Source organism: Bactrocera tryoni, chromosome 5, assembly GCF_016617805.1.
Source record: "Bactrocera tryoni isolate S06 chromosome 5, CSIRO_BtryS06_freeze2, whole genome shotgun sequence".
Classification (NCBI taxonomy): Eukaryota; Metazoa; Arthropoda; class Insecta; order Diptera; family Tephritidae; genus Bactrocera; species Bactrocera tryoni.
This window is the reverse complement of record NC_052503.1, coordinates 39,417,639-39,434,782: the sequence shown is the minus strand read 5'-3', so window position 1 is coordinate 39,434,782 and position 17,144 is coordinate 39,417,639. Positions and strand designations below refer to the sequence as shown.

The 17,144-nt window shown below is 37.5% G+C and overlaps 2 protein-coding genes across 2 annotated transcripts in view; one reads left to right on the top strand and one right to left on the bottom strand.

Annotated features, from left to right (window-relative positions):
• The window catches only part of LOC120777157 (dentin sialophosphoprotein-like), a 194,300-nt gene extending 177,827 nt beyond the window's left edge, over positions 1–16,473 (bottom strand). Inside the window, exon 1 of the mRNA XM_040108301.1 lies at positions 16,383–16,473. The gene's annotated coding sequence lies outside the window, so the exon portion shown is untranslated. The remainder of the gene's footprint in view (positions 1–16,382) is intronic.
• LOC120777156 lies at positions 1,565–6,627 on the top strand. Its single transcript, XM_040108300.1, has 3 exons — positions 1,565–1,591; positions 1,665–1,690; positions 6,273–6,627. Exons 1-3 carry the CDS (start codon positions 1,565–1,567, stop codon positions 6,625–6,627), a joined length of 408 nt encoding a protein of 135 aa, XP_039964234.1.
• Positions 16,474–17,144: the final 671 nt, after the last annotated feature.

Here is a 17,144-nt window from a genome sequence, read left to right as displayed (position 1 = left end):
ACATATACATGCACATAAGTATCTACATACATACATATATATGCATAAGTATCTAGGTATAACTATGTTACAACAATGTAATATATTTATTTCTACTACATATATGCACACAAGCGCCTCAGTTAGTCCATTAATGCCTTTAACGCGATTTCTTATAAATTGTTTACAGACATTTGTACATATGCGCTGGTATTTATGTACGTACATATATATGTATGAATTTAAGCGCTCACCACAAGCTTCTCATAAATGTTCAGTTTAATTCTTCCAGCATGATTTGAGGCTGAGAAATAAATATGGGTAAACAGCTGAGTATGCTAAAGAAAGGCGCATAAGTGAAAGTTTTCACAGCGTTCATACATACATACATAAATATATATGTACATATATACACACACAACTATTATGGTAATTTGTTAGGCCAGCTGTTCGACTTAGCAGTTTCTACCTGAGTGCAGATCCACACACAACAAGCCACACATATCTATAAATATGTGAAGAAAGTGCGACCGTCAACAAATCTTTGGATATCAAAAGTTAAACTGCAATGAAAAATGCTTTCTGTGTGTGTGTGTGTAAATAAATTAAGTAGGTATGACAATAAATAAAATTTCGCCTTCGTTAGCCTAACAAAGCGGGTGTTGATAGCAGTGGATAGACTGACGGGGCTAGGAAAGCTTCGAGTTTTGATGATAGTGATTCCAAACATTGGCCCTGCAGCCAAAATTTTGTATCAAAACAGCAACCTAGAAGTTGCTAACACTCTTAAGGACATATTTGATAAAACTATACGATTTTTTTTCCTTTCAAACCCCTAAGACTAATCTAGAGCCCTAAAAAAGCCTTATTAACTTCAACAATTTATTCTGGTAGTAAGGAAAAGGAGCTCGTATATCACCCTTATAGGCTGAAATCTGAAATTATGGAAAAATCGAAACATTGCAATTTTGACCTTTAAATTTTTTTTTTGACTATTGACTTTTTCTTAATTTTTCTAACACTAAATACATTGCAGGCAAAATGGACTAGTTCCGCATACTAAACTATAGGTATAACAATTTTTAACAAAAAAGGAACCACTTATTAACTGCTTATATCCTAATAACTAAACAACCCTGCTTGCTGTTAGTTCTGCGCTTGCTTCGCGCTCTTGAGTGGATTACGCTTTGGACTCTGCTTTGCTGCGGCTTTCAAGCTGCTGATTTGCTTGCGCAACTGCTCCTTGAATTGCAGCTCCCGTGTGATGGCCTTCAAATCGGCGTTGCTGCACTTTTGTATATTCTGTATGTTTTCGGTGATGAGGTGCGTTGTCAGCACCACTTTCGATTTGTTCAGAAGCAATGGCTGCTGAGTTGGACGCCGCAGCTCTTCCAAATGCATGAAGAGGTCGTAGGTGAGCGAGGTAGCGGGAGTGGATTGCTGTTTGCTGGACATTGCTATGATTTGTTCTTTGTTGTTTGTAGTAATTATATTAGCTGTAACTTGTAGTTTTAGGCGTTTTTTGTTGCTCCTAAGGCAGTCCGTTTACTTTAACAGAAGTATTGATAATGCGGTGCTGAGGTGAATGTACCGAGAATTTATAGCACCTTCGGTCCGCTGAAAGAATATCGTATTTTTTCAAATCTACCTGCGATTACATAATTAACGGCTATGTACGATGCCAGTGTAGTAGTCTGTATATAAAAAATAGGTAATATCTGCATATAATACATATATGTATATATATATTTTTTAAGGTATTCATTACAAGCTTTACGTAGCATAACTAAATAGAGGCGTTTATAAATTTAAGGTCACATTATTGAAGAATAGCCAGAGTATATTGATATAGCAGCTAGGCAAAATCAGTCCATTGTCAAAAAAATGTCCATTAATCGAAAAATATATAATGCAATACATTAGCTAAGTTAAGCTATATACTTAAATATATATAACTAGTATATAGTACAGAGAACTCAGTAGAGAAAAATGTCTGAAGTTTACATTACTTTTATAATTAGCACCTCCCTTTGAAAGGTTTAATGTACCTCAAAGATTAAATCAAGAATTAGCTTAGCTTTCATATTTTTAAATATTTTTTTCAGATTTCCTTATACGTTATACTCTATCCGTATAGCAGCTCGCTGCTCTCTGCGTAACTGCAACACTAAGAACCACTCCAATGGCAGTACCAGAAAGGTTATCCAAAGTCTGTTAGGTGCACTAGAAAGTTCACAGCGAAATCAGCTGCAAGATTGGCAGCATCAGGTGATTTTGCGCAAGAACCTTTGGGCATAGCTACTTAAGCGAGAGGTCGGTGGATAAAATAGACCACAGAAACGCTTTATCTGGGTTGTTAGGTTTGAAGTCAGACTAAAATGAGTATACGGCTTAGGGATACGCGACCCAACATCGTAACCTTCAAAATCTACACGGACGGTTCTAAAATTGCTGATGGAGTGCACACCGGGATCTATTATACGGAACTAGATCTCAGACGACCCTTCAAGCTGCCAGAATACTGCCATATCTTCCAGACAGAAGTCTTTGGGATCAGAAACGCTGCTGAAATAGCTAATAACGCAGGTAACGACATTTGATAAATGACATCAATATAAACGTCGGTAGCCGAGTCGCAATTTAAGTAATAATCTCACATCGAATTGCGTTAAAGAAGTGCTTAGAAGCAGGAAGGCAGTTGATATAGTGGTTGCCGAAGAGCGGATGCATATATACTGGGTTCCAGGCCAAAAATGCGCTTTGGTAAGAAATCGCTAATCAATTCAGGAATTATGCAAGTCGCTAAAAGTAATAGTACGTAACAAAATTCTGAAAGAGCTGACAGAAAGCTCAGGCTGAGATGGAATGCAGTATCGTCAAGACCATGTGCAAGGGAGCGGATGAAAACACACATGTTTACTGCTCACACGGTCTCGAAAAGACTGCAAGACGGTTGTTGGCTTAGGTCGCAGGTCACAACCCACTGTCATCACATGCCGTATGAGTACTATTAGTGGCGGATCTGGTAAAGGCATCAAATATGATATATGCGCTGCCTGTAACGTTCTGAAATTGAAGACAAAAATCTAAGGAACATTTTCGATCCATTTATTCAGATGTGAAAAAATGGCGAAAACTATGAATCTGCGGCCGACAAACAAAACGTGAAACTTTCTGCATCAGAACTTCTGAAAAATACTATAGAGTCTCAGTGTACATTCCTTTATTGGATATAATCGGCGAAGATTTGAAGACGCGCTTTTCTAGAGAAGTATTGGATGGATTTCAATTGAGTTTGATGCTTCCAGAAAAGGTATGTGCTTTTAAAACTAATGAAATGGAAAACATTATTAACTGTTTGATAGATAGATTCAAAGGCCTTTTGGATAATGACAACATCGTGCGACGTTTGAAGCTCGAAGGTGAACTTGAGCACTGGCAGCGCCATTGGGGGCAAAGCAAAAGTGAAAAGACAACAAGTTACCGACTACTGCATTGGAAACGTTGAGAAACTGCGATATAGACCTATACGCCATAGTTTTCTTCGCATATTGTGGACACTTCCTGTGACGAATGCGAACACCGAACATGCTTCAAGGTTGTTCAGCCTGGCGTTGCTGCACACGCATCATTACATTGAAGTCACTGCAGAAGAAGTTCTTGAAATATTCTCAAAACTTGTCCCACATCGTTTTGTTTGGTGAAACTTTCTATTCAATATAAAATATATACTATATACGATTTATAATGTGTTTTTTTCCATTTACATAGTAGGATTTGATATTAGAAGATTGATTTGACATTTTTTCACCATGATATTAAACTGTATAAAGACTATTATATTTAAGGGGGTGTTCTGGTCAAGGATTTTGAAAAAATCGATTTTTTTGCATATTTTCAAAGTTTAGACTTTTAAAAATATGGCGTTGGAAGGATTTTTCAAAATTCGGAGATACAGCCGATTTTGTGATGTGACGTCCGTGTGCACTGGAATTGTCTTGTAAACTTTAAACGCTCTTTTCTCGAAATACTTTTTTTGAGCTGGTTGACATGATATCTCAAGTTCTACTGAACCGATCTCATTGAAATTTGGTATACTATATCTTCTTTATACAATGCTCTATCGTCTCTGGATTGGATTAAAAAAAATTTTGATTTGAAGTATTTTTAAAAAATTTAAAAAGGTCGAAAAAATCGGGTAAAAAATTTTTTTTTTCAAGCCGACGCCATTTTGTTATTTCTTTTTTTGAAATGGTCAACCCGATAACGACATCCTTACTAATGAATAATCTTCTTGTTTTTTGTGTTTTAGATCTCTACAAGGGTTGAAATCACGTCAACCAGGACGCACCGTTTTTTTTGAAGCCCCCACTCCACCGGCCCGTATCTCGACGAATTTTGGTTTTTTTTCTTCCAATTTTTTTTTATAATATTAAAATGTCAATAAGAAACATATAGAAAAATGGATAGTAAAAATGTTTTTCATTTTTTTTATCTTAGTTTAAAAAATGCCTAAAATTCATGCGTCTGGACCAGAATACCCCCTTAATATAATAATCTTCATATTTCAAGTAGATGTCAAACTATTTTTGGATCCGCCCCTGGTATTACTAACGATAAAACGTGTAGACTAAGCAGGGAAGCAAGCATAAGACGCTGTAAAATGTCCCCTGCTTCTCTTCTGCGTCATCTAGAACTCGGCTTAGATATGTATATCGAAGCTTCGCAGTTAAAGGAACTGGATAAACTATTAAAATGACATAACAAGTCTCTATTAAACTTCGCAAAAAGCGTAGACGTCTATGGGCAGTAAACTTTAGATGGTGTTAAAGTAAAACTGGGGTTACACAGGACCGCTAAGTTTATGTATAGCGTGACAACTAATCTGTTCCTTTGTTTTTGTGTAGAAATTGTAATAGTCGTGTCAGTGAGTCGTTAATCGGAAAAAAATAAAATTTTGCTACGTTCTGGCCTCCACAAGTTTCGCACTTTAATTTTGTTATTTGTCTAATGTTTCCATTTTCATGCTACCGTGTAATCAAACCTGCTTTTCCTTGAACAAACTTTTCGTCGGAGAATCAATTAGTTGATTTTTTTCGATTATTTCCCCTTTCTAAATCATAAAGTTGCGTTCTTCATTTTCTCGTTTACTTATGTAGACAACGCTTATGCGGTTATAGTCGTTATTCTACCAAAACAGAGAATGAGGTACAGTTAGCACCAAGATCAATTAGTTTTCTTATGCCAAACGCACCAAAATATTTATGTCCACACATAAAACCAAGCAACAAATATACATATTCTTTTAGCTTCGCCTCAACGACACAATTTTGTGTTAAATGTGGGGAAATCCCAATTATTGGCATTTAGTCTAAAACCATTCTCGTGTAATGAAAACATTTTACAGGCTGCTAAATGTCACTGCATTGTTCGGGCATTTCAATTGTTCTCGAAGTGTTTCGAAACGTTAGCATTGTTGCCGACAGGTCTAAGCAAAACATCAGTAAATGAAATAACCCACATACGGATTTAGCGGATTACGAATATGCAGAATCCTGCTGAATGGCAGCGGTCACAAACCAAAACAATGCAAAAATATTGACATCACTTCCGCTCACCTTTTAATCCACCCAAATTTGTGTCTAGACACGACCGCCAGCAGCACATTGTTCGTGTGGCGACACGGCGCTGCACATAATTGCCATTTTCACGGAAACGCGCAACGGTCAGGCGGATAATGCGTGCGTCAATTTTTACTACACCTTTCCATAAATGCCTTTGCGTGAAGTCTTTTGTTAGCTAAAGTGATTTTCGGCTGCTGAGCCGATGCTGCGCTCTAGAAACGCCCAGCGAAAAGGTATTTGCGGATTAAGCGGTCCTTTCGCGCAAAGATACGCGCAAGGATACGCGCAACCGCGAGAGAGAAGAGCGCGCGGCTGACTCGGAGAACGCGGATAACACAGGTGTGAAACAATGCAAGAAAGGAGCGCTACGGCCAGGCCAAATACACCTTGATACACACAAACACAGGTACAGTCGGCAAGCGAGCTACGACCTAGGCGCGAGTATAAAAGCGCACAGCATGCCAACAAGGACTCATCATTCGTGTGTTTGCCGCTAATGTGTGCCATCAGTTCACTGTTTGACTCAGCTATTATACTTAAGATATAATATTTGCAGCTCAAGTTATTAAATCTTTAACTGACAAATAATAATATTTGTGCGAGCAACTACTTAAACTTAACAACCACACCAAATAAAATGGGTTCCTTAATGCGCAAGAGCACCACCAGCAACAGCAACAACAGCAGCAGCAACTCAAACAACAGTAAAAACAAAGCATCAGTTGGCTATCAACTCTTTATGTATCAGGAGGAGCTGCGCCGCGGCAGTACACGTGGTCTAAGCGTCGCCAAATCGAAGATATCTCTCACTGAGTCCTTAATACGCGAGAACGTGCAGAATTTAAACAACCGCAGCGACGAAGATCTGCGCATCATAAGCCGTGAAATGTCATTCAAGAAGCATCTGCAGAAGCAAGTGTCACGTTATTCAAAGCTTATCAAATTGGCAATGGGCGTAGAGCAGAAGGCCATTAAAGATTCTACGTCTATTAGCAGTACAGCAGTACATTCGCGAGTGAAGTAGTCGTCGTCTAATATTTAAGCATCTTAACTTAAGTTAACTTAGTACCGCTGTGATTAATTGTAAAGTTATTTAGTTTTAAATTGTATATTTATTTATTTATTATTTGTAGGTTAGGGCATAAGTTTGTAGTGTTAACATTTTTTATAGAAAACTGAACAAATATAATTTGCATCAAGTTAAAATACCAAACTTTAAACTTGCTTTTTATTCATAAGGTTACTTTCTTGGTATAATTATGTCCACAATGTGCTTAACTGTCTCGTCTAACTCTAACTCGTGTGACACTTCCAAAAAAAATATTTATTTCATTTTTGCTTTTTCGATAGTTTATATTTCCAAAAATATCCTGTGAAATCGGCAAGGTCGTATCGTGAATAGTTTTTTAATGACAGCGTTCTAAAAAGCAACCGCTCGTAGAAAACGACATTTTTCAAAATTGCTGACATCATAACTCAACGAGAAACTCACCGATCGTCTTCAAATTAAAACTGAGTATTGTTGAATATATTTAATATACAATGACTTACGATCTTTTGACACCTCCAAAAACAGCACATAACTCCGTAATTTTTGAAAATTTTTGTAACAAAAATTCTTAAAGTATAGGTGAAAATATACCTTATAACGCAAAAGAAGTTCGAGACATTCAATCAAGTTTTTTCTTTAAAAACAATTCACGAAAATCGCCTAATTTTTCATGCGTTACACTGTTATAGCCCCTTAAGGGGCATTCTGGTCTAGAAATTTAAGAAAATCGATTTTTTTTTATATTTTCAAAGTTTAACTATTTAAGAATATGTGTATAAGAGGATTTTTCAAAATTCAAATTATTTTTGGAGATATAGGCATTTTTCTGACCCGGCATCCAAACTGGTTCGGCCGGAACTAATCGAACAAAAGACTTTACGCGAAACTTTAAACGCGTTTTTCTCAAAACTGACTTTTTCGGAATGATACCCACGATTTCTCAGGTTTCACTGGACCGATTTACTTTACATTTTTATAGAGTCTTCTTTATAGGCTTGTCTATGGTTGGAGCTAGCCCCATCCCCAAATTTCTATTTTTATTATTTTTTAAAAATTCGAAATAGTCAGAAAAAGTGATCGAAAAAAACTTTTTTTTTCAGGCAGTCGCCATTTTGTGAAAAAAATGTTTTCCCACTTTTCTGTAGTTCCGGCCATTGCGACATTATTCTATATTAATAATCTTTTTTTTTGGTTTCAGATAACTAGGAGTGTTAAAATCATGGGTATGGTCACGTGGACATTTTTAGAGACCCCCCACTTTGTTAGCTCATAATTTTCGAAATTTTTTACGCTTTTAAGTTTTTAATTTTTTTCTGTACTCTTCTAAAATTAACTAATAAAAAAATGGATAGTAAAAATATTAAAAACAATTCACAAAAATCGCCGAATTTTCCATGCGTTACACTGGTATAGCCCCTTAAGCGATAGACATTGTTATTGTAAAAACGAGCATTACTTTCTGTTAAGCCTTAAAGTTAATATCATAGACCCGAATCAACAGCATAGACGATTTTGTCGGTACTTGTGATCCAACAAGAGGTTCTTTTTTGACAGATCACGCGTGAGTCGTGTTAAGCTGTTATGTTATTTTTGGAATGGCTCTTCACATTTTACGTCGAGATCTTAAATTGAATGCGTACAAATTCGGTCAATTATGTTCCGCGATGAGGCTCATTTCTGGCTCAATGGGCATGTAAACAAGCAAAATTGCCGCATTTGGGACGAAGAGCAACCTAAAGAGACTGAAGAGCTGACCCTTTATACCGAAAAAAACATCGGTTTGATGTGGTATTTGGGCCGGTGGAAACATCGGTGCACCGTTATCGCGCATCATAACCGACTATTTATTGCCTGAAATTATAGCTCGTGATCCCGGCCAGCGATCCCGGTGTCAACAAGACGGCACCACTTCCCATACGTCACACCAATTAATGGAATTATTGAGATTACATCCAAGATCGTGTGATGTCACATCGTTAGACTTTTTGCTGTGGGGTATGTACAGTCTACAGTCTATACTGACAACCCCGCCTTGATTCATTCTCCAATGAAATATAGCCACGGTGATCAAAAATGTCAGGCATTTTCAGTACCAACTGACAGTTTAGAACTGACAGTTCAACCACCTTGGTAAGGCCCGAAGCCCATTCTCTTCTGCCGTACTATGGGTCCAGCAACGGTTGCAATTCAACTTGGAGTCGCAACAAGTAGAAGCTCCGTTGGCTGTTTGTGGTTCACTACTGGACTGTTGAGCCTCAGACCAGTTTAGCAAGCATTGACCAACTACCAGCAACTTTACTGTCGGAAGGCCGTTCTGGCGCCCTCAGAAAGGTCTACCTTTCAATGGTTGTAGGAGTTCTAACCGAGCATTATCCAATCTGGTTCCTGTATCAACTGTTTGAAGGAAGATGAGATGGGTTCATCTTAACACTTCCTCCACTAATGTACGACTTTCAGCAGATCAAGGCAAAAAACATCTCGGATCTCGTACTTTTAGACATCATAGTTAAAAGGCATGATAAGCCGTTTTGCTGATAGTTGATATCAAACTATCCTATTTTTAGGTCTGACATCACTAAGTACGATTCATAACAGTTTAAGTATGATCCCCCGCCATGCGGAGCTATAAGCCATATAACCTAACCTAACCTAGAAACCTGAATAATTTTGCGAAACTTACAAATTGATGGCGTGAACTGGTTAGCGTATAAGAAAGTGACAAATTTCTAGTAGAAAACTTTACAAAATCTTAATAATTAAATGAGTTAGTGTATTCCACGTGTTGGTCATGTGATTTAGATTTGGTCTGACAAGCATATCACATGAATCTGGTTATTCGCATTGCTTTTGGCAATGTTCATACTACAAGTTAGAAAGTTTCTTATTGATAATTTCCGCTGAAATTGAGAATCGATAATACAAAAAGAGTTTCTAACAGCGCTTGCCGAAGTATTTATATATGTATACAAATATTTATTGCACTTTATATCGAGCAACAATGTGGTTTTCGCCATACTACGATACTAATTAAAGTATCTACAGGTCTTCTTTACAATTACTTTTAAGGCACGAACTAAGCAGCGCCAACTAAACGATCGCCACAACCGGTAACTTTTGCGATAATCACGAGTACAGCTTCCACTGCGAGCAAAGCGACCAAAGCGGTACATTTAATGACGCTTAGGTACTGTCACATTTACTCATTATGGCAATAGCTCCAGCTCCAGCTCCAGCTATCTATAGACGAGTGGACGAGTATTCGCAAATAAAAACCAAAATAAATAGAAATTTATTTGCAGATAATGACATACATAAAATGTAGGAGTGGAAATTCCTGTTCTTATCGCAATGCCGCCACATTTAAACAAGCCAAGCTGGCGTAGTAAAGACATCCGTCAGTCGTTCGTATGGCTTGAGTTGGTCATAAATGCCCGCGAGAGATTGCAAACAAGCCAAATAACCGGTAAAGTGGTGGTAGAGTTTTAGGTGACTGGCACTGATCAAGTCATATGGAAATGTACATATGTAAGTGTGTAAGAATGTAAATGGCACATTGTACTGCCATCAGGTGTGGCGCTGAAGATTAGCAGAAAGCTGTAGTTGTTGAGTGTTTAAATTTTGAAATGCAATTTCTTCGTGGTAATTATGCAAATAATTTATTAATGCATTGCTTTTTAATAAAATAATTGACATGGTAATTTTTGCGCTGCATTCAGAGTTGGTTACTAACCCACTCTTCGATTGTCAACTGACATGTTCATACAGATTTTTGAAATATTCACAGTCATGACAAACAGAGAGTTGAAATAAAGTGCGAGAGTTGGGAGTTTTAGCGGTAATTTAGACTTGCATAAACGGTTTATTATTGGGTGGTCGAAAAAGTCTTTTCGTATTTTGTCAATAGTTGTCGTTGCAGTCGTATATCTCCAGTGCTACCAATCACATTATGTCATACCATTTAGTGTTGGAAAGTTGAGATTTTAAGTTTAATTTAACCAAAAAAAAAATAAATTCGTGGAAGTTGAAAAAAAGTTAAAGACTTTTTCGACTACTTAATATTATTGCAAAGGATCTTTATTGAGCTATTTATATAAGACTTACAAGAAGCAATGTTAACTTTGGTTACACCCAAGCTATAATACTCTTCACAAGTGCATTTCTCGAAGCATAAAGGTTTATAAGACAACTTTATCCTAATTTTGATGATTCCGCGTGTATGGCAGATATATGCTGTAGTGGACCGATATCGGCAGTTCCGACAATTAAACAAATCCTTGGATAGAAAAGCCCGAGTGCAGAATTTCAGAACGATGTGGCAAATACTGAGGAACCCCTTCCCATATATTACAGACACACACTAAATCGACTGAGCTCGTCACGACGATCATTTGTATAAAACGGTTTTTATTTTAAAACGACGCTACAATAGTAGACCGAGAGAGACAGCAAATGACGCCATATTTCTCCGCTCTTTTGACATTACTCTTCAGTAAGGTTTGTCATTTCATCATGGAAAGATATACAATCCAACTACGACTCGAAATTATTAAAATTTACTACCGAAATTCGGAGTCAGTGGCCTCAACTTTAAAAGCGCTACATCCAATTTGGTCGTCATAATCGTCCTGTCAGATCAAAAATTGAGCGTCTAGTAGAAAAATTTAAATCCACAAGCACAGTACAAAATGTTCCCGTACAAGTAAGACAAAGAAGTGCCCGTACTGTCGGGAATATTGCTGCCGCTAGCGCATCAATTGAGGAAGACCCAAATCAGTCTCTCACACCTCGTTCTCAAGCGTTGGCCAGCTCTGTGACGTCGTTATGGTGAATTTTGCGAAAATATCTTGGCCTACATCCTTACAAGATCAAATTGACGCAAGAACTGTAGCCTCTTGTTCGTATGTTCGTGAATTCGGCGCAACAACTTGATCCGGATTTTCATCGAAAAATCATCTTCAGTAATCATTTCCGGCTGAATAGCTTCGTTTATAAAAAAATATCCGTTATTGGTCAGAAAGCAATCCACACATACTCAATGAGTCACCATTGCATTCCGAAAAAGTTATGGTTTGGTGCGGTTTATGGGTATGGGATAATCAAGACCTGCACGTTACTACGAATGGGAATCGCTACTGCTCAATGATAACCGAACGATTTTGGCACGAATTGAATGATATGGACTTGAACAATATGTGATTTCAACACGACGGCGCCATAAGCCACACATCGAACGTCACAATCGATTTATTGAAAACCAAGTTTTGTCACCGTGATATTGACGAAATGGCTCAGTCAATTGACCATTTTGGTCGTGTGATTTGAAGTCGTTAGACTATTTCCGGTGGAGCTACGTCAAGTCTATGGTCCATGCCAACGATTGATGAACTTCGTACGAATATCGAACGTGAAATTGCAGCAGTATCGGCTGATTTATGCTTGAAAGCCGTCGAAAATTTGGGTCAGCGTCTGGTAGCCATGCAAAAGAAATCGAGCTCAATACACAATGGCATCGAAGGTACTTGCCCAGGAATAAAGAATTTCATTGAAATCCCAAACCATTTTTTTATAGCCCTATTATTGAAAAACCCGATATTTTTTTTCGTGACACGCTTAATACACCCTGTTCAGATTATGAAATCAAAAGTAATGATACTTCATTCCTTATAAAACCTTTTCTAATAACTGGAAAACAGATCAGAGAAAGTTAAAGGATCCCAGGTGCACCGAAAACTTTATGACAGCTCCATTCCATCCAAAATTGTAACCAAATTTTAAAAAGATCTCACCTTCAAACTAATATAATCTTACTTTGAAAGATGTGGATAGCTGTCGCATATTTGAACATTGGTCAAAGAAAACTCATAATATTTTTCCAAAACATATCTGCTTTAAGATCTTCTAACCTCCATAAAGCAGTGGCGCATTGGGCATGGGAAATCTAAACCTCAGTTTAACAAGCGCTGCTTTAACCATCACAGCACTATCTTGGAGTGCGAATGCTCACTATGCCCGCACTAGGCAATGCAAGTGATCTCAGCTAGATTTAAAATATGGTACAAAAAGCTCTGATATACACACCATAAAGACACCAAGAAGGTAGAAATCTGGTAATACTATCCAGTTGGCAATACATAACCAATGCAAAACTAGGCGAAGCTGTAGAAGTGCAACATTCTGTTGCAAGCAAAGACGAGATGCAAACCAAAAACCTAAACTGAAGCCACCGCAGTGGCAATGGAGGACGCAACAGTAACAACAACAACAGCAGCAACAGCAACAGCAAAAATTGCATTGCAACGCAGCGCTGCGACTGCTATGGACGCTGTGGGTAAATACCGATTTCGGTTGATTGGAGACCGGCATTGGAGCAGCCAGCCAAGCTGCCAAAGCGCACGATGGCGCGATGAGAAGGCAGCGAGTGAGTGCTCAAGCGTCCAATTCCCACGAAACGTGATTTGTGTTCGTTCGTGTTGATAGTTGTCGTTGGGCGCATTGCTGTTATTGTTGTTGCTATCGTATAATATTAATATGGTTTTTCACCAGCATTGTTGCTGTGCTGCTGCAGCAAAAAATGTACTTGCATTGCTGCTGTTGTTGCTGCTATTTGTTTCTTATTACCATTTTTTCAGTGTTTGCTGGCTGTTTGTCCTTCTCTCTTCTATCTTCTATGTTACGTTGGTATTTTGTGAAAAAATTCGTTTGGCATTTATAGCTCGGCACCATCACCTTCACCAACGTCATCCTCGTTGGGTGCTGGTGCTGGGGCGTCACAGTCAAGCGGTCGCTTATTTGCGACTATTTGTGCGCGTCTGACATTAAGTTGGGCAGACAGTCTCGGCAACGCTGCGTCACAGGCTTGCCGCCGCTGGAATACAGCTTAAAGTTCAATTTTGTACAAATGTGCATTTACGTGCGGCAAACTGCTTGGGTGCATTAGTTTTGGCTTTAGATTCCTGCTGACGGTTGAAGCTTCCACAAAATCTTGCTTTGAGTAAGAGGCGCGGCTTCAGTTGCCTGCCAGCAAATTCTGATGTTAGAGGGAAATATTTTGAAAACTAACAGTTTTTCTAGGTATTCTAATAGGTTGAAGTTTTGCCGTTAGGAGTTAGAGTATATCGACCATATGCATTTGAGACCTTTGAACGTAGAGAGTTAAGTGATTATGGGCATACACTTGTGTTGGTCGAAAGTCGAAAATCTGTATTGAGTTTTCTCAAAGAATATCCTTTTGAGATTATTTCTACTAAATTTCTTAGGTATTTAACCTAAACACTAGAGCCAAAGTTATCGCTGTCAACAACATGCTCATCCCGTATGTATGTTCCGTAATAAGTGTCAAAACTTTAAATGCGATAATGTCAAAATGATAATTTTCACAAAGTACCGTTGTGGTGAGCAAGATTTCTCAATGACAGTAAAAACTGCTCCCTCAGTTTTGAGATAGCGATCTGAAGCTGCACAAGAATGTGTTCTTTTGTTGGAATCGCCGATATTACACAATATTGCATACATCTGCCACGCAAATTAAACGGTAAATCTCAAGTCCATGGAAACGTATTTTATTTGTCCAGGTATCTTCAGCAAATTTGGCATATAGTATTGCTCAAGCCATTGCTACAATCTGCAAAAATATTGTTCAAAACAGACCACTATAGCTGTCATACAAGCTGATCGATCAAAATCTAGAAAAAGTTAAAGTTTTTCTTGAATTATTCATTTTTTTTCTTGCATTTTCCGAAAACCACATTGACAATTATTGCTCAAAGAACCAATTATAATATATATTATATATATTTGATTCAAAGTCAGTTTCCTCTTATTTTACACATTTTTTGCAAAATGAACTTTATTGGTGTGTGGCATAAAATAATCGATAAAATACGATGAAATTTTGATCCAAAAATAAAAATTTACTTAGTTCAGTATTTTTGATTCTAATTGGAAATGAATATTTTTCTAGAAAATTAGCAAAATTATTGTTTTTTTGTTGTCGTGGATATCTTAGCAAATTTTGTTGCCTTCAAGTGGCCAGATTACAAATTTATTCAAAAAAATTTTGAATGTGCTCTCCTTTATATGACTAGTGCATATCTTCAATTATCGGCTTGTTAGTAATAGAATTTATTTTTCCAGTCGTGATTAGGGTTCTGTGCACCTTTTTGCGCATACAATCATCCTTCTATCAAGGTTTTTTTACCGAAAATGCGGCAAATTAACAATATTATGAACATTATAACTATTTCAGAAATAGGAGCCTGAAACCGTTCTGTGTTGATGAAAATATGCTCACAAAATGTGTACCAAATTAGACTAGCTCTACAATTATCTGGTTAATATAGTAGAAAACTTTAGAGAGGAACAGGGTTAATGGTTCCAAAACGATCTAAAAATAATGAAGGGAAGATGTCAATATTGATGAAATCATCACATGATCGTAGATTACTTGTGGTCCTTAAAAAGATGCTGTTAACCGGAAAATTATAAAACAAATTCTCATAAAAGGCATTGAAACATAACATTTAGTATGCTTTCGACATTTTTCCCGTTTACTTAACTGAGTGTAACAACACCATCACTCATCTTGAGATCGAGCATTCATTCAATAATCATAATATATAATATAATAATTCATATCCAATGATAATATTCGACCGAATAGACCACGTCCAGCACGCAGTGAAGAGAATATAGCAGCCGTAGCTGAGAGTGTACGGAGTCGATTCGACGCCGTTCACAGCAACTCGGACTGACATATGGAACGACTTGGTACATTTTACTTCTAGTTCTTATATTGAAAGCGTACAAAATATATATGTGCAAAAACTGAGGCCGCTCAACCTTACCAAGTGACATCGCTTCGCTCAATGGGCTCTTCAAAAGCTGCAAAATATCCGATGTTTTCGAAAGATGTGGCCTCTTTCTGACTCACTGAACTCAAAGAGCAACCTGAAGAGTTTTAAAATCTGCCATTTCATCAAGAAAAAGTAACGGTTTGTTGTGGTCCGTATTACTTCAAAAATTATGCCGGTGAGAACGTAACCGTCAATGTCGTCTGTTGTCGCGTCGTGATAACCGACTATTTGATGCCTGAAATTGAAGTTCGTGATCTCGGCGACATCTGTTTTTAACAAGACGGCGCCACTTTCCACACATCGCAGCAATCTATGGATTTATTGAAGCAAAACATCACGCGGGTTATTCGCCAGTTTCCATACTCGAGCGAGTCATTGAAAATTTTACTCAACGGATTTACCTTCTGAGACGTAGCCGCGGCCAACAATTGAAAGAGATAATCTTCATAAAATAAATGCGAAAGAATATTCTTTCAAGTAATAACAAATATTACCCATTAAAATTGAAGTTTCTGTGTTTTTTCTTTAAAAAAAAGCAGGGAACTTGAAATAAATCGCACCTTCATATCTAGAATCTCCTTTTAACAAATGCAGCAGAACCACTGTAAACCAATGATATAATTATTTTTGCAAGTTTAACAAACACACTGGTTTTGCTGAACACATTTTCAGTTGGTAGAAATTATAGCAAGAATATCGAGGGATTCTTGGGGATTATGGATACTCCAAAGTATTTTCTCTGGGTTACTTTAAACTTTGTCTGTTATTCTGATTCCCTGCAGCGAATTTTGATCCGAATTTGATCACATTTACTACCCCGATGTAGAGTTTACTACAGAAATTTCTTATTGCACTATTTTTGTGAGTCTCACTTACCTTATTTCAAGTTAATCCAATCTCCTACTGGATTACACAATTCGTGTATTGAATATTTTACACAAATAATGTTACAAAGCATAAAAAATATTTGCACAATATCCACAAAAATTATGTTTTCTTTATATTTTTGATGCACTTTTCTTACAATTTTACGGTTTTATAAATTTTTTCGTAAAAAATATCAAATATTGTGTAGCAACTGTGAATTATGGTGAGTACACACTTTTTCATACACTTTTATGCATTAAGTTCTCAAATACAATCAGCACTTCTGCACAACTATTTTAATATTTTTTTCCAATTCGTTTTTTTCTTGTACAATTTTTCTGCAACACTTCCACTTTTGCTGCCGATAGACATTTTAATGACATTACTTTTTCAAAACTGCATTGCATAATTTATTTATGCTTGCAAAACAGAAACGCGCACAGACTATATACAACACCGCGTTAAGTTGAATTGAGTTGAATTAGAATTGCAAATAGATTTTGATGCTTTTGCCTCACTGATTGGCATTTATGCCTGCCCTTCTTTCGCTTCTTTCGCGCGGTCCATGCAGGCGCTAGCACAGGCGTGTGATCTCGCTAAAGAACCACTCGCGCAGCTGCGCGTCAATGTAGTATGCGCCTGCGCCGAGCACAATCGCCAGGCAGGCGAAATCCAGCGGACGTTGGTATTTGTGCAGATTGGCCAAGACAGCGCACGACACCAATAAGCGCAATGCGAAGACTAATGTGGCCAGCATCACCAGCCGGTTGC